General features: G+C 53.9%; 10 protein-coding genes across 10 annotated transcripts; 5 read left to right on the top strand and 5 right to left on the bottom strand.

Moving 5' to 3' along the window:
- Positions 1-2,442: 2,442 nt before the first annotated feature.
- Positions 2,443-3,400, top strand: SETTUDRAFT_133090 (uncharacterized protein; the record flags this gene model as incomplete). Its single annotated transcript, XM_008022479.1, has 3 exons — positions 2,443-2,757; positions 2,808-2,930; positions 2,996-3,400. 3 exons carry the CDS (start codon positions 2,443-2,445, stop codon positions 3,116-3,118), a joined length of 561 nt encoding a protein of 186 aa, XP_008020670.1. The 3' UTR covers positions 3,119-3,400.
- Positions 3,401-4,481: 1,081 nt separating this feature from the next.
- Positions 4,482-5,790, bottom strand: SETTUDRAFT_113253 (uncharacterized protein). Its single transcript, XM_008022478.1, has 2 exons — positions 5,649-5,790; positions 4,482-5,588 (listed from the first exon to the last, which is right to left on the bottom strand). Exons 1-2 carry the CDS (start codon positions 5,770-5,772, stop codon positions 4,735-4,737), a joined length of 978 nt encoding a protein of 325 aa, XP_008020669.1. The 5' UTR covers positions 5,773-5,790; the 3' UTR covers positions 4,482-4,734.
- A 255-nt stretch (positions 5,791-6,045) lies between these two features.
- Positions 6,046-7,769, bottom strand: SETTUDRAFT_86902 (uncharacterized protein; the record flags this gene model as incomplete). Its single annotated transcript, XM_008022301.1, has 5 exons — positions 6,046-6,543; positions 6,594-6,647; positions 6,699-7,109; positions 7,158-7,234; positions 7,283-7,769. The coding sequence occupies 5 exons, from the start codon at positions 7,767-7,769 to the stop codon at positions 6,046-6,048; spliced, it is 1,527 nt and encodes a 508-aa protein (XP_008020492.1).
- A 994-nt stretch (positions 7,770-8,763) lies between these two features.
- On the top strand, positions 8,764-10,807 carry SETTUDRAFT_86215 (uncharacterized protein; the record flags this gene model as incomplete). Its single annotated transcript, XM_008022260.1, has 3 exons — positions 8,764-8,943; positions 8,994-10,388; positions 10,529-10,807. 3 exons carry the CDS (start codon positions 8,764-8,766, stop codon positions 10,805-10,807), a joined length of 1,854 nt encoding a protein of 617 aa, XP_008020451.1.
- Positions 10,808-12,516: 1,709 nt separating this feature from the next.
- Positions 12,517-13,360, top strand: SETTUDRAFT_85392 (uncharacterized protein; the record flags this gene model as incomplete). Its single annotated transcript, XM_008022208.1, has 2 exons — positions 12,517-12,708; positions 12,764-13,360. 2 exons carry the CDS (start codon positions 12,517-12,519, stop codon positions 13,358-13,360), a joined length of 789 nt encoding a protein of 262 aa, XP_008020399.1.
- A 1,152-nt stretch (positions 13,361-14,512) lies between these two features.
- On the top strand, positions 14,513-16,591 carry SETTUDRAFT_84905 (uncharacterized protein; the record flags this gene model as incomplete). The annotated part of the gene is made up of 1 exon (XM_008022175.1): positions 14,513-16,591. One exon carries the CDS (start codon positions 14,513-14,515, stop codon positions 16,589-16,591), a length of 2,079 nt encoding a protein of 692 aa, XP_008020366.1.
- A 2,859-nt stretch (positions 16,592-19,450) lies between these two features.
- SETTUDRAFT_84977 (uncharacterized protein) lies at positions 19,451-19,687 on the bottom strand (the record flags this gene model as incomplete). The annotated part of the gene is made up of 1 exon (XM_008022178.1): positions 19,451-19,687. One exon carries the CDS (start codon positions 19,685-19,687, stop codon positions 19,451-19,453), a length of 237 nt encoding a protein of 78 aa, XP_008020369.1.
- Positions 19,688-23,036: 3,349 nt separating this feature from the next.
- Positions 23,037-23,897, bottom strand: SETTUDRAFT_152562 (uncharacterized protein; the record flags this gene model as incomplete). Its single annotated transcript, XM_008022477.1, has 1 exon — positions 23,037-23,897. The coding sequence occupies one exon, from the start codon at positions 23,895-23,897 to the stop codon at positions 23,037-23,039; it is 861 nt and encodes a 286-aa protein (XP_008020668.1).
- Positions 23,898-25,310: 1,413 nt separating this feature from the next.
- On the bottom strand, positions 25,311-25,611 carry SETTUDRAFT_72471 (uncharacterized protein; the record flags this gene model as incomplete). The annotated part of the gene is made up of 2 exons (XM_008022139.1): positions 25,311-25,466; positions 25,516-25,611. Coding segments are annotated over 2 exons (252 nt in total), but the record flags the coding sequence as incomplete, so codon positions are not given.
- A 188-nt stretch (positions 25,612-25,799) lies between these two features.
- SETTUDRAFT_30001 (uncharacterized protein) lies at positions 25,800-26,406 on the top strand (the record flags this gene model as incomplete). Its single annotated transcript, XM_008021988.1, has 4 exons — positions 25,800-25,802; positions 25,944-25,977; positions 26,059-26,189; positions 26,248-26,406. The coding sequence occupies 4 exons, from the start codon at positions 25,800-25,802 to the stop codon at positions 26,404-26,406; spliced, it is 327 nt and encodes a 108-aa protein (XP_008020179.1).
- Positions 26,407-26,638: the final 232 nt, after the last annotated feature.

Raw genomic sequence — 26,638 nt, 5'->3', positions numbered from 1 at the left:
GTACATTGATGGATGGTTTACAGCAGCTATACACAGCCCTTCATATATGCACGTCAGGCACGTCCACACCCTTTCGTGTTTTCTTTGTTTGCATACCGTCCGGATGTATGCTTGCTGTGGAAGGTGTGTTCACGGGATGCTGAATAAATGGCTAGTGTAGAACACAGGGTATTGTGGCTGTCGTGTTGTCGGATTCGGTACAGCACCCGGGCCGGGAGGAAAAAGCCCCTCGGTTGTGGCTGTGAGGGCGTAGACTGATGTTACTTCTTCCGCCACATGGCTGCGTCTTGTGGGACTGCCGATCGGGCCGAGACACATGCTTTGGCGTGTCCCTGCGTTACTAATTTGAAATGCTGATGTTCAGGGTAGCCAACAAAACCTCGTGGCTGGGTGTAACAGAGTGGTATAGCCCTTCGATGGTCATTGTTCAGATTTACACATCTCCATAATGCAGGGACCCTAGCCAACCATGATTTCGGTCTGAACCCCCTGAATACCACCCAGATTGTCGCCTCGATCGCCAAACCAGATCGCCGGCACAGATCACATCATTGTTCCAGATCAGCATGCACTCTAATGTGTCTAGACATTTTTGCTACGCGACTCGTATTCGCGGGCTACAACACTGTCCCACATTGTGTGTGCATCTCTCTCGCATGACGGTTTGTGCATGGAAGAGCCGGAGAAAGCAACCTCCTGCATTCTACCGACAGATTGCAACCATGGCGTTCCCGGGGTTCCTTTGTTTTTCCAGGACAAGTCATGCTGCACGTTTGATTGCAGTAGTAAGCAGCCAGCCAGCCACAAGCAAACCATGAGCAGCTGACCCCACTCAAGCTAATTGCTTGACCAGTACTTGATGATGTTTGGTTGCCAAGCAAGTCTTGTTGTTGTGAAAACGTGGAGCATAGGGAGTAGTCTCATAGTTGGATAGCGGAGAGGAGGACTGAAAGGGGCATTCGAGATTCCGATGAGCCTAGTAGCGGGTTCTGTGCAGATCTTTGGCGTATTCTTCCATATGCAATAGCAATAGCATCACACATGACGTAGCAACTTGTCGTGATATTGAACCTGGTGTACGATGCTGACTAGCTGTAAGCGGAGTCGCCGAGTCGCTGCGATTGGTCGGCACAGATTGCCAAGCCACGATTTGGGCCCGCAGCACTGACGTTCCATCTCGACTCCGCCAAAAACGACGAAATGAGGCTGGACGATTGATTTTGAAGCGCCTCTCAAGAAGTGTCTCATTTGTTCCTTCTGCACGGTATTTCATGCCGTGATCGTATTCTAGTTGCAGAACTACTGTACGACTCTCAGTCGACCAAGCAGCAGGCCTGTCTTTGGTGAGAATCTCGATCATCTATGGATCTCATTCGTGAACATAATCAAAACTGATACTCAGGTACTAGCTCGTAGGGGTAATGGCGGCAAGGCTGTGCTGTCCAATAGATGTACCATGCCGTTCGGTCACCGCATTCAGGGAGATCCACGTCCCGTCCCGTCCCGCACCCACAGCCAACTATGACCTTGCATTGCGGCAAGTTTCTTGCGGCATGTCCAGCAACATGATCTACCCACACTCAGCTAAGTAATGCAAGTCATCTGCACGCCATGACCCATATACGGAAATAGTGTGCTCTGCTTTGGTGACGGAGTAGATCGGCAGAACAACTAGCCCACGTCTATGTTCCATCCCTGATTCGGGCGCCAACCCACGTCTAACATGCGTCAGGGCTTGGCAAAGAATGCTGAACGGTACAGTCACAACAGGCGGAACCACGAGTATCCGAATATCATCCTTCCCATGCTCTAGTATCTACACACACACACACAAGCACATCCTACTATGGGATATGTGGGGCTATACTGCGAATGCTTCGTAGCAAAGACCACAGTGATTTCAGGAATATTTTCTTTCCAGGAAAAATACGATTTCAAGGGGCTGACAGCCAACTCCTCGAATGCAAAATGAACTTGACCACACTTTACAATGAACAAATGATACGTTCTGATGTAAGTGCTACTACACGAGGTGTGATTTTCCAAGTCTCCGCGCCACAACCAAGCGTAGCGCCGGTGCAGGGTGTCCCGAATAACAAAATTGAAGATCAAAGCGGCCATGGGGCTGGAGACTGTACGCCAAGCTTGCTTCTAGTCCGCTTCGCCCACTCCACCACCTCACCTGCATGTCGAGAAGCAGGCATGATTGGCATCTCAACAGATGCACGCAGAAGATCAGCATGTCTAGTGGTCTTTGACTGCGGACTTGACTGTAACTAAGGGGGTGTTCACCAAGACCCATGAACGACTGTCGCAGTATAAAGTTCCTACAATTCTCGACGGAATCAACTCACCACTCAGCTCCATCTCCACTTCTCACTACCAGCCTTCGCTACCACATTCAAACACTCTTTACACGAGAACTCGTTCACTACCGTCAAAATGGTCTCTTTCCGCAATTTCTTCACTGCCACTCTGGCTCTTGCTTCTCCCATCTCTGCGGCTCTTACTGCTGTCCAAATCACCGGCAACATCAAGACGCTCACCAGCAAGAGCATGGCTATCCAGGCTCCTGCCCAGTCCATTACTATCGTCAACGGCCCTCTCATCGTTGTGGGCCTGGGACCGTTCCCCACCATCATTGCTGGCTTCACCGACATCATCAGCACTACTTCCGTTGCCATTTCCCAGATGCAGGAATCTACCCCCATTGCCGCTGGTGCCGACTCGGACATGATTTATGAGGCTTTTCGCGAGGTACGTGTTGGCGATTCCCTTGCACAAAACATGTACTAACAACCCAACAGTTTGTCCGTGTCCACCAGGCGCTCCTCAACATCCTTATTGGAAAGGCAGGCCTCTTCAACACTGTTCCCGTTATCGGCCAGCCTGTCGCTGCTATACTCCAGCAGCTTGAGGGCATTGTCGACGTGAGTTGGCCTCCAAGACGCTGTCTCCGCCTTTCAGTGTTACGGCTACTAATTCCCAACTTTAGAAAATTGCCTTTGACCTCATTGACCTTGTCGAGGCTCGCGCATCCGACCTCCAGAAAGAGACCAACGCCCTCGGCGCGACCCTTGACGTCTGCATCAACAGCTACAAGGGTATTTCTACCTAAGCGATTTTTCAAAGACGCTCTCTTCTCAAACGGTAGCCGCTGTTCCAGAGTCGGCCATGCAAAAATACCAACAGGGAAGATGAATGTTCTGGAGGATGTGGGTGAGTGAGTGATGAATGGTGGTCTCTCGACCCATCTCTCACATCGACAAGGGTACAATGGTGGTTTACGCCACAACAATGGTTTTCTTGTATCATCCCTTTAACTCTTAATTGTCTATACATAGTTTTTCTCTATCAATGCAACAATTCGATAGGTTTCCGTTCCAGCGGACTCACCTGCACCCCGAAATTCTTTGCCTCGATCTCTAGTGCTAATTCTGAGCCCTTGTACTTGAACTCTACGAGCGGCAGTGCTGAAGTAGCTGTCTGCACAACACTGTAATGAAAAGTTACTACATTCAGCTGCTTAACACAGCAAGCAGGTGATACTGTCCGCATTGCTTAGAAATTCTTACGCACGAGCAGTGGATCACCACCACACTATTCCTTTTGTGCAGCCATTGAACAAGTTCCCACACCTAGGTGTATTGTGTCCATTGCTTACAAATTCTCCAAGCGCACAAGCAATAAACAACCAATGGGTCGCAGACCCCCCGTGCCCATTCCTCCTTGCGGGCCCTCGGTGCTCTCTAAGCAACCGAAACAAGCCAGGACCCAGTTTTTTTTTATCTCTCTTTGATGCTCAGTCCGATTCTGGGGAAGCAAACCCGGCATTGCACTGAATCATCTGTGGAGGACGGGAATCTGGAAAACGAGTCGTGCGTATACATACTTATGGTGGTGCTCGGTTACGTGACCCGAGCCAAACGGGCCGTTCACGGTGCATGTGGGTACGGTAGTGGGTGGGTGCCTAACCAAGACGTGAATGCGAAAGCGAGCTCGCCAAAGCTACTTGTACATATACAGGTATAGTTTTTTCTTAGGGGGGGATTTGTAATGAAAAAGTAAGCTGCGTGAGCGAGGATAAGGAAGAGGAAGAGGAAGAGGAATGGACGTTTGAATAAGACAAGTATGTAGTCGAATGTAAGTAAGTGGTTGAAATGGAACATGACATGCGTGCAGCTATGTAGATTGCCTTGAGCGATGGCTTCGCCAGCATTCAAGACTGCGAACAAAAGACCCAGTCGAACCGGGTAGGCGGCATGAAAATCGTCGTTCTGGTGAATACAACATACTGTAGCATAGCCCCTGACTGAGGATGGCGGAGACTCTGATCTCTTGGCAGACGATTTTTTGCAACACGAGCACTTGGACACGAGGAGCGCACGTGTCTGACGGGGGGCAAAGGAACATGCACGGCGCTCGCTTGGGGCTACTCATATTGCCCCCGGGCCGATCCCTGACGCTTCGCTACCATGAAAGCCTTGATGATTGCCGCTGCATGTTTCAAGCCCACCTAACCCACGCCCCCACGCCGCGCACGGGTTGGGGCTGAAAAAAAACTAGCCCCCTACAGAGTATGTACAGGCTAATATATAGATAGCATGGAGCGCAGCTGGCTGTTCTAGTACTACCTAGTCTATAGGCAAATTTTACTGAGCGTGTTGATCCGTCTATCCCTATGATAACCTTCCTCCCTTTTCTACAGACTAGGTGTGCGTAATCGGGGGTTGGTTAGATTACCAACTTGGCGTATTCGTCACACGTTTCGATCAGCTTTTTCTTGGTGCCAGGCTCCATGACGCCGTGTCCAGCGTCGTCCACAAAGTGCAGCTTGCTCTCAGGCCACTGCTTGTGCAACTGCCACGCTGTGATTGGGGGACAAACAACGTCGTATCTCCCCTGCACTATCGTGGTGGGGATGTGCCGGATGCGGTCGACATTTTCGCTTTTGAGCAGCTGACCGTCCTCCATCCATGCCTTGTTGGTAAAGTAGTGGATCTCGATGCGGGCGTGGGCAAGCAGGTATTCTGGCTCTTGCAGCTTCTGGAACGCCGTAGCATCTGGATACAGGGTGCTGATTGAAATTTCCCACGTGTTCCAGGCCCTGGCTGCCGGATGCGAGACTGCCGGGTCGGAAGACATGAGCCGTTTATGGTAGTTGGCAATGTGGTCGGCACGCTCTTCTTCGGGGAGAAAGCCTACGTAGTCGTCCCATTTGTCGGGGAAGAGCATCGAGGCACCACCCTCGCAGTTTGACCATTTGAGCTCGAGGTCGCGCACGGTGAAGACACCCCGGAGAACCAGGCTGCCCACGCTCTCTGGATGCGTCTCTGCGTATGCAAGGGCCAGAGTGGAGCCCCAGGACCCGCCGAAAACCATGTGCCATTTGGCAATGTGGAGATGTTTGCGCAAGGCCTCAATGTCGGCTACGAGGTGCCACGTCGTGTTGTTGGTAGTGTTGGCATTGGGGCGGGACTGTCCACATCCGCGTTGATCGAGCAGTATCACGTGATATTCAGAAGGGTCGAAGAAGACGGTGTTGCTTTTGGAGCAATTGCCGCCTGGTCCCCCGTGGAGATAAATTACTGCAGAAGATTAGCATGGGATAAAGAGGCGTAGATGATGAGATTGGTTCTCGTCCATACCAGGCTTGCCACCCTTCTTCCCATACTGTCGGTAGTACAGTTCGTGAAGGTCGTCAACCCGCAGCCAATCAACGTTCCAAGCATCTTCGTGCTGGTAGCCATGTATCCCAGACGGTTGGTTCATGATAGTGAGCACAGAAAAGGGGTGGTGAAAGGATAAGCACTTGCTCCTCGAAGACTGTGGTGATGAAATGAGTAGGCAGTTGCGTTGAGGAGTCAGACGTTGAATGCAACATCTACCCCACTTACAGCATAATATACCCCGCCATGTAAAGAACATTATTTTAGCCACAACACGAAATTGTGAAATATCACCAAGACATGAAATTATACTAGTATCCAACTAATTTCTATCCCATGATCCAACGCAGCCATAATGCTCCCCATGACGACTGACTTAGTACTTGAAACCGCCAGTCCTGGTGCTGAACAGACCATTAGGATCGACGCTCTGCTGCAGTGTCTTGAACTTCTCGTAGTCGCGGTAGCTTTGCATAACAGGCTGGTCATACATGGCATCGTTGATGAAGTATGGCATGTACATGTCCGCGGGCATGCCTGCCTCTTCCAACCACTGCGGCACAACCTCGTCCAACCAGTCGGTAAGATTGCGAGCGATCTGGAAGACCTTTTCATCTTCCGATGCCAGGTTCCAGGCTCCCTGGAAAATCAGGATGATACGGTCAGGGTCAGAAGCAGTGAGACCCATGGCGTTGCCGCCCTTGGACTCCGAAATCTTGCCAATGGCAGCAGGAAGTGGCTGCATGTCAACGCTGAATTGGATGCCACTGATGACCGGCGCCAGGCCCAAGACTGGGCTAGTAAGGTTAGAGAGCTTATCACTGATTTCTCGGTACATTTGCGGGCGAGATGCAATGTATGGAACGGTTTTGGTCTGTTGTCAGGTCAGCATTCTGCTCAAGGCGAAGAAATTGGCATGCTTACGCGGAAGAAGGAACGAGCATTCAAGAGGCTAACGGTTTGACCATTTGTTTTCAACTGCGAAGCATTAGCGAGCGAACGTTGGGACACCATGGATTTTGAACTTACAAGGTCAGAGTATGTTCGCGTCTTGAGAATGCATGAGTTGTTAATCTTAAGAAATTCGGCAAAAGGACCCGTCGTCGGCGGAGTGGGGCCGTCGTAAAAGTAGAATATAAGTCTGCTCCGGATGCCAGTCGCCAGGTTCAAATCAGTAAAGATGATGGCAGCCTTGGGGTCCTCAGCGCCATGAGCGATGAAGTTGTGCAACGCAGCGTAAATTTGGTCTGCTTTGGTAGTATCGTAAAAGCATGATCCACCCCAGACATTGCCCATATGGTGGACTTTGGCCTTGAATTGCGTGACGATGCCAAAGTTGTTGCTGCTGCCACGCATGGCCTGTGCAAGATCCGGGTGTGTTGCAGCGTTGACATTGACAACAGAGCCATTGGCCATGACTGTCTCCCATTCGATAATGTTCTATGTATTGTTAGTAGGATACTTGATCAGTGTTCCCTGGCGACTCACATCAGCGGCCATGCCTTCTTGGGCACTGAGGAAAGAGAGACCTCCGCCCAACAACAGCCCACCAACACCAACGAGGCCTGTATTCAATTAGCGAGCAATGTATAAAACCGCATGTAGGGTCGTACCAAGCCTTCCGCCAGTGATGGCCACTCCACTCTTTTCGAGATCACCAATCACATCATTCCACTCTCCTCCGGGGCGGACATAGGCAACGTCCTCATCTGCATCGTAGGTTGCCCCAACCAGGTTGGTCATGGTGATGAGAACACCATCTTGGACAGTAGTGTGGTTTTTGTTGGGGTCATGACCACCGCTTCGAGTGGCGAAGCGAACGGTGGGGTATTTGTTCAAGACTCCAATGACAATGGCAACATCCTGAGCAGAGCTAGGCTGCACGATACATGCTGGATTGACGCTGCGAAGGTTGACAGCCCAGTACTGCTGCGTTTCTTGGGTGTATGCCAACCCAAGAGTGCTAGGGGTCAATACTTTGCCAGGCAGCGCCTGGTTTATGTCGTTGCATGCCTGTGTGGTGTCTGCCGAGGGGGCACAGCGTGCAACCTGGGCACCGAGTAGCAAGGTGCCAAGTGCAAGAGACGCGATGCCAGCCATAACGAATGAAATTCAGATCAGAATGGAAAAAGAGAAACCAGTGCTGTGCTTCCTGTGGCGAGGCTGGGAAACATATCAAAGACAGGCAGGGGCATTATATATCGTTTCCAGGCTCTCCTGAGATTAGATTGGGATGTGACCATCAGGATCCGCCATGCTGCTCGAAAAGTCACTGCACCTCTTCAGGGTCTAGGGGGAAACTGGTGGCTTGGGCACATCGCGTAGAGATTTCCAGGCTGGAACCTTGCTACGAAGGGCAATCTTCTAGTAAGTTTTTAGGATGGGATTGGGACTAAGCTCATGCAACCGTACGTATACGAACTCGGCAGTGGAGTAGAGCCGACGCACGTAGCCACACAGTCCGTATCGCTCGTTGAACCAGGCATTTAGCCTAGCTGCTGCAGCATGCGTACACTTATATGGAGAATGCCAATAGATTTGACGTGGGGGGGCTGGATTGAGGCGTGCGTAGCAATATCCACAACCCTCGTATCCTCAATCATGGGGCCGAGAGTCGCAGTCACATTATCATGATAGACTGGTGGTGGGTCCGGTCCGAGTTTTCAGGGATGAGGAGAAATCTTCATGTGTCGTCAGCTTTACCTATGGACAAGGAGACGGACGGGTATACGGGAGACGAGAAACGCATGCGTGCGTCATTCAGCAGGTGCGCGTCCGGAAGTCCGCGGCATTGGCGAAGGTGAAGTGACGAAGTGGCTATCCATCCAGCAAGGCTGAGTGTATGTATGTCGACGGGTATCGGGCACGAGTCGCATCCCAAGATTATGCAGCCGTGGCCGAACCGGTTCCTGGGTGCCTGGATCCCGTGCCCGAAAATAGGGGCCCGAGCGCAGTTCGGTTGCTCCTTCCGCTGCCAACGCCTAGAACCCAGCACGCCCAAGGTAAACAAACATTGGCCGAGAGCGAGCCTCAACACCGTCGCGCCCGCGCCCACACCCACACCCACGCCCCACGCCGGCAGCCGCCCATCGCCATGGAGTCGTATAACATCAAGACTGCGTCGACGTACATCAACAACCTGCTCCTGGCCCGGGGCTTGTTACGCAATGGCAAGCCCATTGAGTTTGCGCACCCGTCCAGGGGGGAGGGGGGGAAAGAAGCCACCATGGCTCAAATCATCAACCTGATCCACGACCTGATCCTGAAGCGCGACGTATGTAGACTTGGTGTCCTTGCAACGCGGCCCTCCTAACGAATCGACAGCGCGACCAGGAGTATCGCGAGTCGGTTGCTGATACGCTGCGGAACCTGCGCGCAGAATCGGCGCGCCAGACGGCCGCACTCGAGAAGCAGTCCACGCGCAATGACGACCTTTCACGGCAGCTCTCCCTCGCCCAGGCCCAAGAACAGTCGGCTCGCAAAGCCCTGCATACGGCCGAAGCCTCTGCGCGAAAGCTGCGTGCCGAGATGCAGCGACTCAAGACGACGGTAGACCAGATACGCACCACTTGTACGAATGATGTTCGGAAGCGTGATAGAGAGATTGCAAGGCTAAAGAGCCACTTGACGAGCCAGCAGCGGGGCAACAAGACGGGCCTTGTCGGCGCAAGCATCACAATCAACCCAGGCACCATGGGCTTGGGCGCATCTACCAGCAACCTGCGCGAGGATGCGCCCGGTGTCGACGATCCCGAATACAGCTTGAAGCAGGAGACGACTGAGTTCTTGACACAACTGAGTCAAAGCTTGAGCGACGAGAACGACAATCTGATTGGGCTCGTGCGAAGCACGCTCCTGACACTAAAGGAACTACAAGGCATGTCGGAACAGAACGCAAGAGGCGACGAGGAAGATGCATCGGACCTGGGCGAGCAAGAAGACGATGACGAAGAAGGCGCAAGAGAACGTATGCTGCACACGCTGCCAACCAACTATGACGCTTTGGCAGATGATATGGACACGGTGCTGGACAATCTCAAGAACCTACTCACGAATCCAAACTTTGTATCAGTGGAAGAGGTCGAGCTGCGCGAAGAGGAAATTCACCGGCTACGCGCAGGCTGGGAGAAGATGGAGGCGCGGTTGCGAGAGTCGTTCATGCTCATGGACTCGTGGAGGAAGCGCATGACGAATGGCGACACCATCAATCTCGAGGAACTTAGGATGGGTCTCGGGCTCGGCGATGGGCTCGATGCGGTTGACAGGGAAGACATTTCTGTTGTTGGTGAAGAAGAAGAAGAACTAGAAGATGAGGATGAGGAAGCCAGTTCCGTGTTTGATGAGGAAGTGGACGACGTAGATGAACGGGAAGAGCAAGAGGATATGCAAAGACAGGCTGAGCATCTTCCTTCTCCCGAAACAGACGACAAGGCGGCAAAGAAGAACACGACCGACATGTTCAAGATCAAGCTGCAGCCCAGCCAGGCAGTGCTCCGAGAGACAAACGGCAACAAGTCGCTTGGGCGGTCGCCGCGAAAAGTCGCCTTTTCGCCCTCGATACCTAACACACCCTCTGCACTAGAGGATGAGAACGCAGAGGCTAGGATCGACGTGGTCGGAGTGGAGAAGGCCAGTCGGTCGAATTCTAGGGACAAGTCGCCGGCATCTGAAGAACGAGGGTCTAGGCTGAAAGGCCGAGATGAGCGCACACCACGAAGAGTAAGTCATTACAGGCTCGCCAATCATGTCATAATGATGGCCAGCAAAGCCCACTTTCTTGGCGCCAAATCCTTCCCGCCATGCAGTTGAACCGTGGTGCATGTACTATCAGGCCACCCATCTAATGACATTTGCAGCAGACAAGGAAACGGCTATCGAGTCCACGCGCGCATCCTGACGAGCCGTCGCCGAAGCTAACCGTGCACGACAAATTACGAGAAGCGGCGGAAGCAGCCGCTGCAACCGAAAAGAAGGCAAGCAGCCCCGCGCGGAAGGCAGACGATAGGGCCGAGGGATGTCGAGAAGAGAGCGCCAAGCGCGCGCCCAAGTCTCCAGGCAGGACCAGGGTGGGCGGAAGACCGAAGAAGAGGAGGAGTACCTTGACTGCGGATGAGTTGGCCAGTCTCTTGGGTTGCTGATGTAGTTGGACGCGTGTTGTGTATCCTAGAATGTCGAAGATTTTCTGTCAGGGTGGCATAAACAACCCCCCGGACCCAGCAATAGTATGGGCTGGTAAGGCTGCAATAGTTGTGTGTCAGCATGTTGGGAAACTAGTCGGTGGAAAGGCTGGTGTGCATGACGGCCGTTGTTGCTGATTGGTGCACTATCGGCCATGGTGCATCTGGGGGGTTCACGGCGCGTGGGCGCCTAAGGCCTGGGGCATTTTCTGCCGATGTCGAGTCTGATATGCGATGGATGTGGGCTGGACGGGCGTCCAAGTCGAGACGGAAGTCGAAGAGGAGGCATCAACGGGCCCAGTTTGCATTGCCGTGAGGCTGCTCAAGAGGCTGGGTGGTGGTAGTGGTACCGTAGCGAGGCGATGACGGGCAGCTTGTGCGGTGCAAGGCGTGCAGACTGTGTGCCTTTGGCGTGCCTGGTATTGAAGCGCTGTGCCGCACGAGCCCCCGACGCCCGCGTTCGCGCCTCTTCCCATTCCCCGCCTGATGGTGCTAGCACCAGGTGTACAGTACTGCCGACAGATGGCTTGGCGAAGCTTACGAGGCAGCGGGCGTGGTGACGGGCGTGTGACGGGGAAGATGCTCATTGCGGCGCTGGGTGAGGTTGGCGATGTGGAGTTGTGGTTGGATAGCAGTATACGCCACCAAAAATATTAGCCGCCCATGAGCCTGCTTTGGGATATTAGGTGCTCACCGGACGGCGGTGACGGGGCGGCGATTGGCGGGAGGGGGCATAGTGCGGGCCCGGAATGTCTGTAAATAGGCCTGCATGGGCAAGCTGCGAGGCAAATTTGGCTGCATCCGTCGTCAGCGCAGCCCCGCGTCCATTATGCAGTGTGAAAGCAAAGCGACGTCACATGCGAGCCGCCGCTGCCGCCGCTGATTGGGCGCGTGTTTGCTCCCACCGTCCGTGCGCCGCGTGACGGCCCACTCCTGGATGCCCCGCCCGCGCTGGCCAATGAGGGCGGCGCACCGCCTCGCCCGGCTACACACGTCTGGGCGTCGACCACTCTCGCACCACCAGCAAGCGCTCGCCGTACATTCGATAGACTCGCTCTCCACACCCGCTGCCGGCCTGCTCCCTGCCACAACTGCATCGCTACACGGCGCACTCAATCACTCGCTACCGCCACCGGCCATGTCGGGCCCATACTCGGCCTAGGGCCCTGCTGCTGAGCCAGCCCCTCGTCAACGCCCAATCCTAGCCCAGCCGCTGTGCGATGCAGTCTGCAGATAAGTAGGCCTCGCGCCGCTCCCCTCTCGTCTTTTCTTCTTCAGCAAGTGTGTCAAGTTCAGAGTTGTTGTGTTCGTTTTTATTCTTTTTTTTTTACCCTCCCCCCTTCTCCCGCCTCTCTACTCTCGCCCCAGGCCTGGTGCCATCTAATAATCACTACTCCTACCGACAACCCCATCACCCATCCCTTTTTGCAATAATTCTATTCTCAGTGGCCGGTCCACTCCAACGTAATACGCAGCTCTACTTGCTCGAAACGAACTACCACCACCACACCGACAACGCAAACTCGCAAACCTCAGCCGAACTCTCGACATACACACAGCTTCATCAGCAATCTTGACGTCTATCCATTAGTTTGGCATCGGACGATTTGAAAGAAAAAAAAACATCATAATTCCAATTTTTACACCAGAAAGAACAGGATAATTCCACAATGGCCGCTATCCAGCTCAACTTCACTCTCCGTACTTCCTCCAACTGCAAGACCGTGCACTTGCTCGGCTCCTGGGATGGCTACCAGGGTCAGCTTCCGCTTTCCAAGGACCCCAAGAAGTCTGGTGGCTGGGTCGGGTGCTTCAAATTTCAGGGTCAGACATTGAAGCAGGGACAGCGATACTGGTACTACGTATGTCTACCGTCTCGGGAACCCTGCCGCCGCTCCAACACTAACATGTCTTCAGTACATCATCGATGGCTACCACGTCTCGCACGATCCCGCCAAAGACCACACCACCGAACCCACCACTGGCCGCAAGCTCAACATCATCGACATCCCCGCCGCCAAGTCCAGCTCAAAGTCCAGCTCCTCCAGCGCCGACCGCAAGTCGCGCCGTGTCTCGACCGCCAGCATTCCCAAGGGCCGTGGCCTCAGCCCAGAGCGCATCGTCGCACCCAAGCCCCAGCGCCCACACGAGACCCGCCAGGTCATCAACACGCAGTACGACAAGACCACCTTGGAGGAGCTCAACCGCCGCTTTGCCAAGCAGAAGCTCGAAGAGTCATCCGACGACTCCGAGTACAGCTCCGACGAAGACTCCGACGTCCCCTCGCTCACCAGCCGCTCGACAAACAGCTCTAGCCCGTCCAGTGTCAGCTCTGGTAGCTCATGCTGCACGTGCGAACGCTACGGCATCACCCGCGCTGGTGACCGCGTCAAGCTTGACTGCGGTGGTGCGCGCTGCGGATACTCGGACGACTCATCCGACTGCTCCTCCGAGGACGAATACGTGTACGAGGAGAAGACGACCCGCCGCCAGGGCGTCGTCATCCGCGCTTAAGAGCCTTCTCCTCTCCATCCCCACATGGACAGCCATTTCGTGCCGTCTTTTCTGCCGCCACCTTGTGCGTCAGAAAAAACTCAACAACCTTCTTCCTTTCTTTCCTGTGCATATTATGATAACGACTCTCTTCTTTCTCTCATCTTGTTCATCAACACAACGCGCGCGCGCACGCACCTCATCCACGAGGTCGTCTTCCGCTCACTTTTCCAATGGATCCTTTTATTCAACGCCTAACGATGGATTGTTATTGCTGCTGGTTAATTGGGGCTGTCCCAATGGGTTCATGCCATGTACGCTTGGGAGCACCATGACGAGCCTTTGTTTTCTTGTTTCTTTGCCCATCTCCCCCGTGTTCTTATGCTGACGACTCTTTTGTGCATAAGACGCTGATTCAAGCGGACATCAGTTACCATTTCAGCCCGATGTTCACCCATGTGCCAATGCACGCTCATGTAGATTATATAGTCTTACGCAAATCTATTGATTCGCATGGGCTCGTGCGCGGAAAACACATGGCTTTGCTGCCTTTTGTTTAATGTGGTCGTGTCTTTTCTCGGAGTTGCCTGTAAGGGGGTGAGTAAGCAAGGCTGAAAAGGCAGGCTCGACGCCATCCCCACTCCACTGTGGCGCAGCTTCCTGCTGTGCTGCCTTGACCGTTGCTGCGCTTGCCTGCCAAGGCTGTTCAATGTTAACAACCCCGCTCAGCCTGCTCGGGGGAGAAGACATCTCTTCATTCTCATTCACTGACTTATCTCTCCTCAGATCCTTCAACCCATTATACCCTCAGCCATGGAGCCTGGCGAGCCTGAGATCCATGCCCCTTGTGGGATTTGCAGATTGTATCGATTGAGATTTTTCACAGCTCGTCACCCAACTTCTTTTCCTCTACACGAGCCATGTCCCCCTTGCGATCTCGAACTATCCCGCACTAACGCACGCCTATGCGGAGCCTGTCGGCACCTCCGAATTTGGCATCTCATGAATTGCTGTAGCAACGACTCACGGATGACGTCTTTTACTATCAGCAAAGAATCCTTGGACGAGTGCGATTTGTGCGATTTCATGATCTCCTGTGCAACAAGGCTGTGGAGGAATAAGCTTGATGTGTCCGAGATTTCGGATTTTGAAATGAATATCAGGCACACTAATATGGGGGCTGGCTGTACTTTCAGAGTCTCTTTTGGGGGTTATTGTTTATTTGCTTATTTCACCCTCAGGGAAGCCCAGGATAGTCAGCGGCGCCTGCAGCCCAGAGTCGATTGGCAGTGGTTACGGAGTCGATTCGACTATACCAAAACAAGAGACAGCGTGGGAGAGAGTCGTGATCGGCCATTTCTCAGGCATACTCTTCAGAACGTTCTTGTGGTTGATGTTAAGCACAGCTGTATCGTTCCTCTACCTCGAGGTTCGCCATTTGTTGCACTCTCTTACGTATGGGGTGCTGGGCGTTTGGACGATCTGAAGCTGACGAGCGACAACATTGATAGCCTCATGTCTCCTGGAGCGTTGGACAATACCGACCTACCAGCCACGATCCGCGATGCTATCGAAGTGTGCAACTGTCTGAATGAACGTTTTCTATGGGTTGATCGCCTCTGCATCATACAAGACACATTGGATGCCGAATCGTTACAGTTGAAGCAAATGGCTAGTCTCTATAGTCAAGCAGTTTTCACAATCGCAGCTGCGTCAGGTGACAGCGCCGCGCATGGGCTTGCCGGAGTAAGCCTCGCGAGAGAAGAAGTGAAAGAAGTGAAGCTACCTCATGAACTTTCCCTAGTGGAGAATCTACCAGACCTTGACTGGCTTCTCTTTCACTCTAAATGGTGGCAGCGCGGTTGGACATACCAGGAACATGTCGCCTCCTCAACTCTGCTATTCTTTACAGAGTATGAGCTATTCTTATATCATAAATCTACCGATGGTCTCTACAGGGAATCTGTAGTGGAGGTGCAATTCTCACCATTTTTCGATGACGAAGGTATTTTATATAACATCGAAGAATATAGCCAGAGGACACTGAGCTTTCAAACCGACAAACTTCGCGCGTTTGCCGGTATACTCCAAGCAACTTGCGGCAATCGAACATCGTTTGGATTACCCTGGGACCATTTTGACGAGGCAATCTTATGGGATTCCAAAGGATGTGATCGTGGACTGCAACCAGAAGCAGACATGGAGATATTCCCAACATGGTCTTGGGCATCCGCAAAGGGGCCCGTTTACTTTGCCGACGCCTCCAGTTTTTTGTATGGCCTTGCTTATTGGGGAAGATTTGATAGTGGGCCGATGAGCAACTCAAAACAAGCAATTGGTCCACCCAAGACCCGGCAAGATCCTGACGGAACGCTTCAGACATCCCTGTTCTCAGCAATGATTGCATGGGCCATGGGATGCGCACGACCTATGGCACCAGAGTTTCTCAAGGCCAACTGCTCCAAGCTCGAATATTTACAGAGATTGCGTGAGAGTAGGATTACCATTGACCCTTCTACATATTGGTCATATATTTTCCACGATTACAATGAGGAGATATTCAAGGATATTCCAGATGACCTGTCGCATATGTCGGGTCGTATACTAGTTCACACTCAAAAGGCATCATTCACGCTGGACCAGAAAGACTTGAACATTGATGGTCCATACGGGAGACATCAGATGGTTCTAGCCCGGTACAAAGGAAAGATTGTGGGACGAATGGAGCTGAACGTAGCGGCAGAGCAACTTTTTCAATCTTGGAGCCGGATCAACGTCGACTTTATTTCGGTGGCTATTTCGACAGACACCCAGTGCCCAAGAAACATATTTGTATTCCGCGAAAATTTCCGCGAGCACATATCAGCTAGTGAGTTCTACGGGTGTCCATGCTCGGTGCAAGGCGAGTCCTTGATCAACCCACAAGACCATTTTAAAGAATGTCCTCACCACCCTGAAACCGATTCAGCGTGGCATGAGCGTGAAGTGGAATTCTCTCAAATGTTTGAGGGGGACAAACGGGAGCACCGACGATCAAATTTCGAGCACATTTCCGACTTGGCTATTACAGACCCGGACGGCAACGTTTTTGACGATATCGGACACGTGCCCTCAGTTTGCGTTCTACTGATTGCACCGAGTCCCGTCCAAAAGGAAAGCATCACCATGTACCAGCGGATAGGCATTGGGCAAGTTTATCTCAAGAGATGGGTTGAAGCAGCGCCCAAGTTTGAAAGCATTGTCCTTGAATAGATGAATGAGGTATGTAGTAATCTCATCGTGACTTGAATGAAACATCAATATTCCTACATTCCAATTCTGTCGTTTATCGTGCAAAAAAAGAAAAAAAAAGGTTGCCATGTATAGCATTGGTCGAGTTTTACGCACAATATGAAGGGGATTCATTAATGTCAATGACTGCTATAACCGACTCTTCAAATCAAAAACTGCTCAAAGCCTTACTTGTTGACCATTCTACGAAGATACCACTTTGACCAAGCAATGCATGCAGCCTTGTTAGCCTTCTCAGCTCCCTCCCCTCAAATCCTGGATTGCACCACACAGTCTCTGCATGTTATTGCACTGACCAAAAAAAAAGGTCAAAGATGGGACTCACCTCAGCCAAGGCAGAATTCTGTGGTTTGTACATGGTCAATCATGTGCAGAGGGAGATGCGGAGGAATATACGGATTGGGAATATTCTGGCGAGTATGCAATGATGTTTGGGAGGGAGGGGGGAAAAGGCGATTACTTGGGTTACACGACGTTGGGTAAAAGGCGTTGATTGATTAAAAGGTGTTGGTTAAGGTGTTGGTTAAGGCGTTGATTAAGGCGTTGATTAAGGCGTTTGATTTGGAGTGTGGGGTCAGAGTGCTAGTACATATATCCTACTAGGGTGTGTTTGTTGCTGCGGGTTTCTTACTGGAATAGGTCATATGCATGCATGTGCGGGGGAATTACTGGAATGTGCGGGGGAATTACTGGATTGGTAGTGGTGGTGAAGATGGAGGACAGAGTTCGGCGTACATGGTGGGTGTTACAGACTATCATTTTAGATTGATTTTGCTATGGATGTGGACTATGTGAGGGGGGGGGAAAAAAGGGGGGGGGAAACCGGTGGAGAAGGAGAAGGCTTGGTCTCACTCAGACGGTGTTACTCGCGGCCATTGAGACTGAGACTCGGGCATACTTGTTGATGAAACAATGTCAGCAGCGGGTCAATGTCCATGTTATTTACTTTGTGCCTAATGAAACTGTTTGGTCACTCTCTTGCTCAACGTCTAGTAAAAGGCCATATCAAGTCGGTCATGGCGTAGCTAACTGCAGATGGCAAGGCAGAGAGGATGACAAGGATGATGCAAGAGCCCTTGCAACATCAGCTGCCAGTATTTTGGAGACGACAAATGGCCCCGATTGTAGACACGCGACCCGTCTTTCCGTTGACCCACACCTATCTCATACGGAGGCAAAGGCCCACCAGGCTGGCTGTGCCACACGGGGGGGTCCTCGGAACGGCTTGAACCATTGCCTGTTACGGGAATACTATGGCTAGGTTCCCATGCCCATGCGGTGATCAAGTGTGTGTGCGTGTGTGGAGCAACAGTTACGGCATCGGTGCCTTGGTTCTCCCGTCTATTCGTCCTGGTAGGTGGGTTGAGGCTGAATCTTGGGAATGAGTCGAACAGGGCTAGGCGACAAGCCAAGAGTTGCAGAGTCCAAGGCCGTCAACTTGTTGCGAGTTTGCGCAATTGGATTCGGACCTTTGGGGCAAGGACGTGGATTAGCAGGAATGCGCAGAATGGCAGCGACGGCAATGGTCGAGGTGGTCGAGCCAGGAAATGAGGGCCCACGATGAAGGCCGCCGACGAAAAGCCAAGAGGATCGGATGGCTAGTTCTCCAAGTAGGAAAGTAGACGCGCCACACGGTCCTTACTGGCAAAGATACCAAGGCATGTGGCGACGAGATGTCGGGGCGCCATGGTGGTGGGCTCGAAAGCGGAGAAGGTGACGACTTAGCCCTGGATGCAGCTTGGTGCCGCGCCGTCGGTATCAACAAGGCCGACATGACTGCCGGCAGCGACGGAAGCAGCGGATTGCGGTAGTCGAGGCATTGCGCAAGCGTATCGTGTTTGAGCACGCGTATGCATTCCGAGTGAGTGTGGCGCAATCAGCCGGGTGGCCGAAGTCGTCGAGCCACCGAACGACGTTCACCGGCGGGCTCGGAAAAGACCGAGGCGCGAGCGTCTGGCCGTGTTTGGGGCGGCGGGTGTATGTCGAGATGCGGCGTAGCGACAGGCTGTTGGGTGGTTTGGCCGAAACGTGGAGTTGGCCGTGGCGCTTCTCACACCGACGAAACAGGCGAGTGGTGAGGCTTTCCAAGGCCGTTTGACTGTGGGAAGAGGCGGTAACGTAGCACGGACACGTGCGTGGAGAAAAGCGGGCCCGCTTGGCGCGGATGACGTCGGGTCCACGTCTAATGCACCCGCCAACGTTCACGACGCTCCAATGCGTTGCATGGGCTGAGTTGCCAGAGCTGCTGCAGTACACGAACACGTGCAGACACGTCGAGGTTCAGCATTAGGCAAGGAGCGCTCGTCCGGCTGCCACTGGCATGCAGCCGTGCTGGGTTCCGGTGCAAGGCAGACGGGGACGTGTGGTAAAAATAGCGTAAAAATAGTGTAACAATATTGAACGTGGACGCTACCATGTCCTCGCAGCCACAGCACACCGACGAGGGCCCAAGGCGCGGGCTCATGGCACTGCTCTCTGTCCCAGCCAGCCCTGTGCAGAAGACAATGGCCGCGCCCTTGCCTCGTGCATGATACCGCCCAAAGTAAACGCCATTCATACCTCGTTGTCTGTCGTACATGTAACCCGCCAAGATGATGCCCCAACTGTAACCAACTCGGTGCTGATGCGAAGGCTGCCAGACATGCAAACACGCACACGGCCAAAAATGCTCGAATAGGCGGCCTCGAGTAACCAGCTCGATAACGCGGGAACACGGAGCAAGACGCAGGGGCGGAACGCCCGAGCAAGCGGCAGTGTTGGGCGGCTCCTGGGAATCGAATCGAATACCACCCGTGTAGTGTGAAGGCCTGTCCGGTCCTTTCACCGCAAGGGGCCCAGCTGGTACGGCCCGCTCTCGTAGCCAGAGTCTGGCAGGACACGGCCATGGTGGGCGATTTCGGGCCTGTTACTGCTGTGCACATTGCAGGCATAGCCTACAAGCACCGTCTTTTCCTGAACAACGTGTCCGCGTTGTCCATGGGCGGCGCATGGATCGATGGCGTGTTTGTAATACAGACATCGGCAGACTGAGTAGCGCTCGACGACTTGATAGCACATGTTGGTGCAAAGTGCGTGGGAATGGTGTGGCGAGGGCAAGACTGTAAGTATGGATGTGGAGAGCAGAGAAAAGAGAGAGCAAGACTGGATGATGGCTTGAACGCGGACGAGGCACAGCAAGCAGAGAGGCGTGGACTAGAGTGGAGCAAGGCGTGTGGTGAAGCCTGACTCGATCTGGAGAAGCGGCGGCATATATAGCAAAGACAGTGTAGGACGAAAAGACGAGGGTGGGTCATACTGGGTAGGCGTGGTTGACAGAGTGCATGCCGACTAGGCAAACGGCGAGGACGGGTAGGGATAAGTGCATAGTAAGCCGGGAGTTGCTAGAGGGCGAGTGTCCAAGACCGTTAGCACAGCCGTTGTGATGATTCGCTTGTCGTGTGAGAACAAGCCTAGGTCTTTGGGCGAGGGCAGGGGTCGTGGCATTCGCGTCTTGCCGTGGTTCAGCTGGTGGGCATTGTGCGTGTGGGACTGTGGTTGGGCAGAGGGCCGGGCCAGGTGATGTGCCCTGAATCGCCCAGCATTGCACGCAGCGGACGGACAAGGGCGCGTAGGAGGAGAGAAAGGCGCACGAGCGTCGACGGAGATGGTGAATGCACATGGCCCCGGCCGCCGCGCACGGGCCCGCGGTGCCCACCACAGAGTTGCCGGCCGGGCATACTCTGCTCAGGCTGCGTCGAGCGTGCTGCCGACACTAATATCATGATTTCTGCGTGATCCCGAGTCTGACAGCGCAAACACGTCCCCGTCCGCCACGCCTTGCGCCATAGCGTCGCGGCGGCGGCGCGACGTACGTAGGCGGCCATGTGTTCGGCTCCAGGCACTGCCACGGCTTCCGAGCACGAGGCCGTGGGCAGAGACACGGCATGCCATGGGCGCGGGGACGCGAGAGAGATTGGTCATGGGCCTGGCTGGACGTCTGGCGATTCGGGGCCTGGGGCCTGCCTGCCTACCTACTACCTACCTACTACCTACTACCTACTACCTACCTCCTCCCTCCTCCCTCCCTACTTACTTACCCACCAGCTGTGCATCCAGCGCCATCACCCGCCACAAAAGCCTCGCTCGCAAGCTTCGCCCAAAAATACCTGGGCCAATGCACTGCGGGGAGCTTCGAGCTGACCAGCTGAACTGAATGCCGCCTGCCCACCTGCGCGTCCACGACCGACGCTTCACAACCCCATCGCCGTGGCTCGTCTGCTTCTCCAGTGGGACCGCGATCCGCCCAGCCCTGGAGTAAGTTGCTGCATCCGTCGTCTGGCCCACGCCGTCATCGAACATGTGGGTGGTGGGGGGGAGGTACACCGCTAAAACTACCTGACGTGGATCCTTCTGCCCACCATGCCATCGCATCGCCACGGCCACGACTAGCGCACCAGCTTGAAACGCCCTGTTCATTCGCCCGTTGCGCCATCGGGACACCGATAATCGTCCTAGGGCTGCCACTCCTGCCACCGGCTCTGTTACGCGGTGCAGGGCTTATGGTCAATCATGCAGCCCTATGCAACCTCCCGTCATCTGCCCTCACGTGGCTGTGGTATGCATGTCTCACGCCGCACTCCCCACGCCCACTACACCTATACCTGTGTCCCTGTACCAGCCTATCCGTTTTGCATACTTACACTGCCAAGCCCTCCCCAACTTGGCTCGGCCCTGGTCGCACGATGAATTTACCCCTTTTAGAAAGACGACCTGCACCAGTCATCAGGAACCTCAGCCTCTCGACTGCATATGCATGTACAATAGGCCCAATGCAGCTATCCTCGCTACGCCCTGGCTTACCCACGAGCCGACTTGTACTGGCGAGCGTCTCTTCGGACATGACCGTATCTACCTCGCCCACCGCTGCGAGTGCTCAACAAGTATCAAGACGGCCACCCTGTAGCCTAGAACCAGGGGAAATCTTCTTCATTCAGCCATGCATTGCCGAATCGGAGCAAATCCATGCGCGCAGCTTCCTAGTACATAGCCTCTACGAATGACGTTTGGCTGCAGCGACGACATGGCCCATTGTGCCCACACGATGACCAATGACGCCAAGAAAGCACCACGCCACACGGGCTGACAGTGCAGCATCGCCATTGCCGTATCTACTCGACTGCCAGAAAGCGCCCTTTTCCAGTCCCGTCATAGCTCCATCATACACTTACTCCTGCTCCCACTCATCAATAACAACACTGCTGCTCTCACTCTCTACACCGCAAATCAGCACAGCGCCCTATACCCTCGCCTCGCCTCGCCACTGCTCTCCAGCACGTCAGCTGACTTTGCATGGCTCGCAACATGCACCGCGTACCGTTCGTTTGGCCATGAGCCCGCTCGAATCTGCCTGCGCGCGGCAACATTTCGTCCCGCGTCGCCCCATGTGCCCCTTCCTTACTTACCGGAAGCTGAGCAGCAGCAAACAAGGGCTTCCGCAGCTGGCCGTATGACGCTCGGCAACAGGAAGCAGCCGTGGGTGTGTACGCGGGATTACGTGTGTCCTGAGCTCCTTGCTAAATGTGTACAGCACCACCTTTTGCCCCGGGGTTGCCATTGCTGTTGCCTGCCTTCTCGCAACATGGCGACTTTGACGGTCACCGGTGAGCATCATGGCATGCTTCCCTTTGATTATAATGAATTTTACCATGTCACACCAACACAACTAATCATCGTTGCACACACTTCTCATCGCATTACATGTCTTGCTAACACTAAGTAATTGAATCTAGATGATACAAAAAATTTCCTACCACATGATTTCCTCTACGGCAGTTGCGAACACCAAGTCACCACAACATGTCCTTGTCTGTTTCAAACAGTCGGACTTGGAAAGATAGGAATTGGAGAGGGAAAAAAAAGAAAAAAACATACAACAGCGGGGATTCGCCAGTGGTCACCCACCTGACTACTAATCCGCCGGTTACTAGCTTATGTATTGCCGAGCGAACGAGAGACACAGAATTCTAGTACCTATGGTCGTATGTGCTGGAAAAGGGAAGAAAATTTGATTTGTTCGCAAAAACTGAAGGAAGGTGCGACCTGTCAGTAAACAGTTCCTTCACTAGCACATCAAGCCATTGACACGGGCATTAATTGTGAAAAATATTGGAAATTACTCTATAAGACTTATCAAGTCATTGTGTGTAGCGAGAAGAGAGAAAAAAGAAATAGGGTATAATCCAAGCAGCCTCATCAAGCCCTGCTTCATCCTCGATCCAAACAACGTGTTTGGATCAAGACGTATATCCAAACGCTCTAGGCCAAAAATCATAACTTCGTCATAATTGTACAGGATTTGGGTCGTGAAGTGAGAAAAAAATAAAAGAAAGAAAAAAAAGAGGACACATGGAGCTCGACAGGTGGTGGTTTACAGCATAACACCGGCAACGACCAACATGGCAATTGCGTAGTAGCCGGCAAAGTTGCCGACCCTCAGGCTAGCAGCGGCACCTTCGCCACCAGGCGCCGTGGTGCCGTTGGGAAGGGTGCCGTTAAGGACAAGCGTCTTGGTGCCATTGGCATCGGAAACCGTGATGAGCGTCTCGTTAAGGGCAGCGTAGCTACCGTTGCCAACAAGGTCGTCGAGGTACTGCTGGTCGTCGTTTTCCTCGCAGCCGCATACACTGTATTCTTGGCACAGACACATGACAGGGAGCGTCTCGTTGCGGCCCTGTGTCTGGCGGGCCCAGAGCGAGCGCCGGTCGTTGTCGTTGTCGTCGGTGCTGTTGGCCGTCGCGTTGTAGAAGCGGTAGGGGTTGTTGTAGTGATATGGGTAGACGTTGTAGAGCCAGAGGCCAGGCATGATGAGGAGGATGGCTGCTGGCGCAAGCAAGAGGCCAGGCGAGATGCCTTTTGGTGTGCGCTTGCCAGCGGTATATGGCACGCCGGCACCGCCAGCATAGTACCGGCCACCGCCAAAGGAGCGCGGTCGGCCTGAGCCTGCGCTCGTGGAGCCACCAGAATTGGATGTGGTTGATGTTCGTCCGCTAGAGCCGCTGGAGCCACTAGATCCACGACTGCCGCTGGAGCTGCCACCTCCGCTGCTGCTGCCGCCACGTCCGCCGCCGCCCTTGCGACGCTCCAGCGAGTGGTCGGGAGAGACGATTTCGGCGGCGGGGACTACACGGCGCTCCTCTAGCAAGTCGAGTGCATTGTTAGCTTCGGGTATGGAAGCGGCGCTGATTGCTTGCGCTGCCACGAGGCAGGCAAGGAGCTGTGATATCTTCATGACGAGGCGAGGTGAGGTGTGGGATGATGTCGTTGGTAACGCGCGACAGGCAATATCAGGTCGGGAGGGCTAGGTGGTGTGAGGGGCGTGTGAGGGGCAAGGGACAGTTTATGCAGCGGCCAAGTAGCAGTTGGCAACAAAGAAAGGTGAATGTGCAGCGGGACCCCAGACGGCGAGGCAAGCGTGCTTCTTTAATGTAGCTATGGGTAGAGCAAGGGAGGCGGACCCTGTGCGCGGGTAGAAGCCTGGTTGGCACTGCCTCTGCGTCATCCAAGAGATTCTGGGGCAACGGCGAACTCTGTTCTACGCCACCGCAGTAGGCGGGCAGATTAGCTAGAGGGCCTGACACGTTATGGCGATCTAGCCAGTGTTGATCGGCTAATTTCACACCCTTTGTCCTCATTGAGTCGTGCAATATCTTTGGGCTGAATGCTAAGACGGCGACAATAAGGCCGACAAGGCCTGGTGGAGGCTGCGCAGTCTTGTCCAATGCTTGTGCTGTGGGCAGACACGACATTCACATTCGAGATGGTGATGGCGCGGGACGCCTGCGACCAGCTCCTCGGGGGAACGTATAGTGCGTTTCACACATGATGGCAGCGGGCAGCGGGCAGCACGGTTGACGTTGCTGTTGCGTGCGAAGTGCATGATGCAAAGAACAAACCCAGCGTCTGTGGCATGACCTCATGGCCGTCGAGTCGAGATGCCAAGCGAGCTTCTCAAGCCCGTCAGTGGCCAAATGCATCACAGGGCAGAAACCAACAAACCAAACGTGAAAGCTTAGCCGTGTACCCGACTGCGCCTCCGTGTTGAAGTCGGTAGCCGCCTTAATCGCCATCCATGACCAACACGGGGCTTCGTCGCTGCGCTCAGAGGCGCGCGGAGCCTACCGCGTGCTGGGCTTATGGCCGAGTGCCCGCATTCACAGCCATGCCATGCGCCTGTGCCTGCAAGTGCTGGCGCACGCTTGGCACTGTCTGCTTTGGCCTTAGGCGGCTACTTGGTGCTGGTACCAAGCAGAGCTGAACGGTGAGCCATGCTTCGCAAAACGCTCTCACTCTCTGCTTCTGTTGGCCTGTTTCTCGCAAAGACAGGCTCGGAAACACATCCCTAGATCGCATCAATGTCGAGCAGACAGTCTCCAAGGCCCATGGGCAATGATACATGTTGTTGATTGGCAATTGCAAGTAGCATCTGGTACCGTGCCCAACTTCAAGCGCTATCGTGTCATCGGTCGGTCGATATTGTTGGTCTATCGCCCAGCGCGGGGCTGTGTTGACTCCGGTCTGCTGCACTCGATGAACAGCGGCGCAGCCAGGGCACATGGCGAGGCTGCGGCGGAAATCTGCTTCAGTCACAGGCAGAAGTCGCAGCACCGTACCTGTGACGTGTCGAGCAATATCACCGCCCCGGTCCTTGCTGCTGCGCTTCTTCGGGGCCTCCGGCGTCTGATACCGTCTGGTATTTCCTGTATTGCTGCTCGAGTTCTCGCTGCATTTCAAAGTCGGCCTGTCGCTCGCGCTTGATCCGTTGCTGTTCAAAGTCTCGAACAACGCCCATGTGCATGGCCTGGTCCACGTTAGACATCGCCGCTGCATTCGCATCCGAGGGAACTGACTGCTTTGTCAGCCTTTTGCGCCCAGTGGACAAAGGCAACAATGCCAACTGCAGTGGCGCAAGTGGTGGCCAGAGTGATTTGCGACGCTCGAGACATGGTAGGGACCGTGAAGTAGCTGGCAGATTGGAGTCGGTCGGTACCTTGCGTAAAGTTTAGAATCGAAACCCTAGGCGCAAAGGAGCTTGGACCACACATGCGCCATCCGCCAAGCTCGCCGCCTGCATCATGCCTCTCCGCAACTCTACCTTGCCATAACCACCAACCCCGCAAAACAGATACTCAAGATGGTGAGCTAGCCAGAGTCACTGCGGAGCCGGAATGAAGCTGACCTGAAAAGTCCGCCCAAAACTCTGCGGGTATCCAGACCCTGCTCGATGTAAGGCAGCGCAGCCCACTATTCCCTCCGCCATAGCTCACATGGTACACAGGCCGAGCGCGAAGCTCAGAAGATTGTCCAGCAAGGTATGTCGCATCCACAGGCCTCATCTAGAAGCTGCTGCTAACAGCCAAACAGCAAGAGAATGTAATCCACACCGTACACAGCCCGCCCAAGCACCCATCTAACCGCCTTAGACCGCACCAAGCGCGTAAAGGACGCCCGCAACGAAGCGCAAAAGGAAATCGACGACTACAGGAACGAGAAGGACGCCGAGTACCAAAAGTTCGAGAAGGAGGTGCGTAGCCGAGTTAGGCCGTCTCTATCAGGTATCCAGAAAGCTGACAACGGTGCAGCACAGCTCAGGCAACCAAAAGGCCGAGGAGGACGCAAAGAAGGAGACCGATGCCAAGATCCACGAGATTGAAGAGATTGGCAAAAATTCAGGCAGCAAGGTCGTTGATCAGCTGATTGAGGCCGTCATCAGCGCGCACCCAGAGCCACCGAAGAAATGAGGAGAAATACAGACAGGCAGTTTTTCAGAGAAGCGCAAGGGTAGTCGAGATCAGGTGCTGTAGAAGAGTTGAGAGCCTCGAGCGGCATGACGGGCAGTGTTTTCTGTACAGAACCTTGTAGCTGAAAAGGCAAACTACGCTTTCAAGCCTCCAAGCAAGAGATGAGACATTATGAAAACGCCCCAGAAACCATGTGGTAAAGTGCCTGAACTTGGTATGCTCGTTTCTAAAA

Source organism: Exserohilum turcica, assembly GCF_000359705.1.
Source record: "Exserohilum turcica Et28A unplaced genomic scaffold SETTUscaffold_1, whole genome shotgun sequence".
Lineage (NCBI taxonomy): Eukaryota > Fungi > Ascomycota > Dothideomycetes > Pleosporales > Pleosporaceae > Exserohilum > Exserohilum turcicum.
Note: the sequence above shows the minus strand (reverse complement) of the source record. Positions and strands in the feature narration are given on the sequence as shown.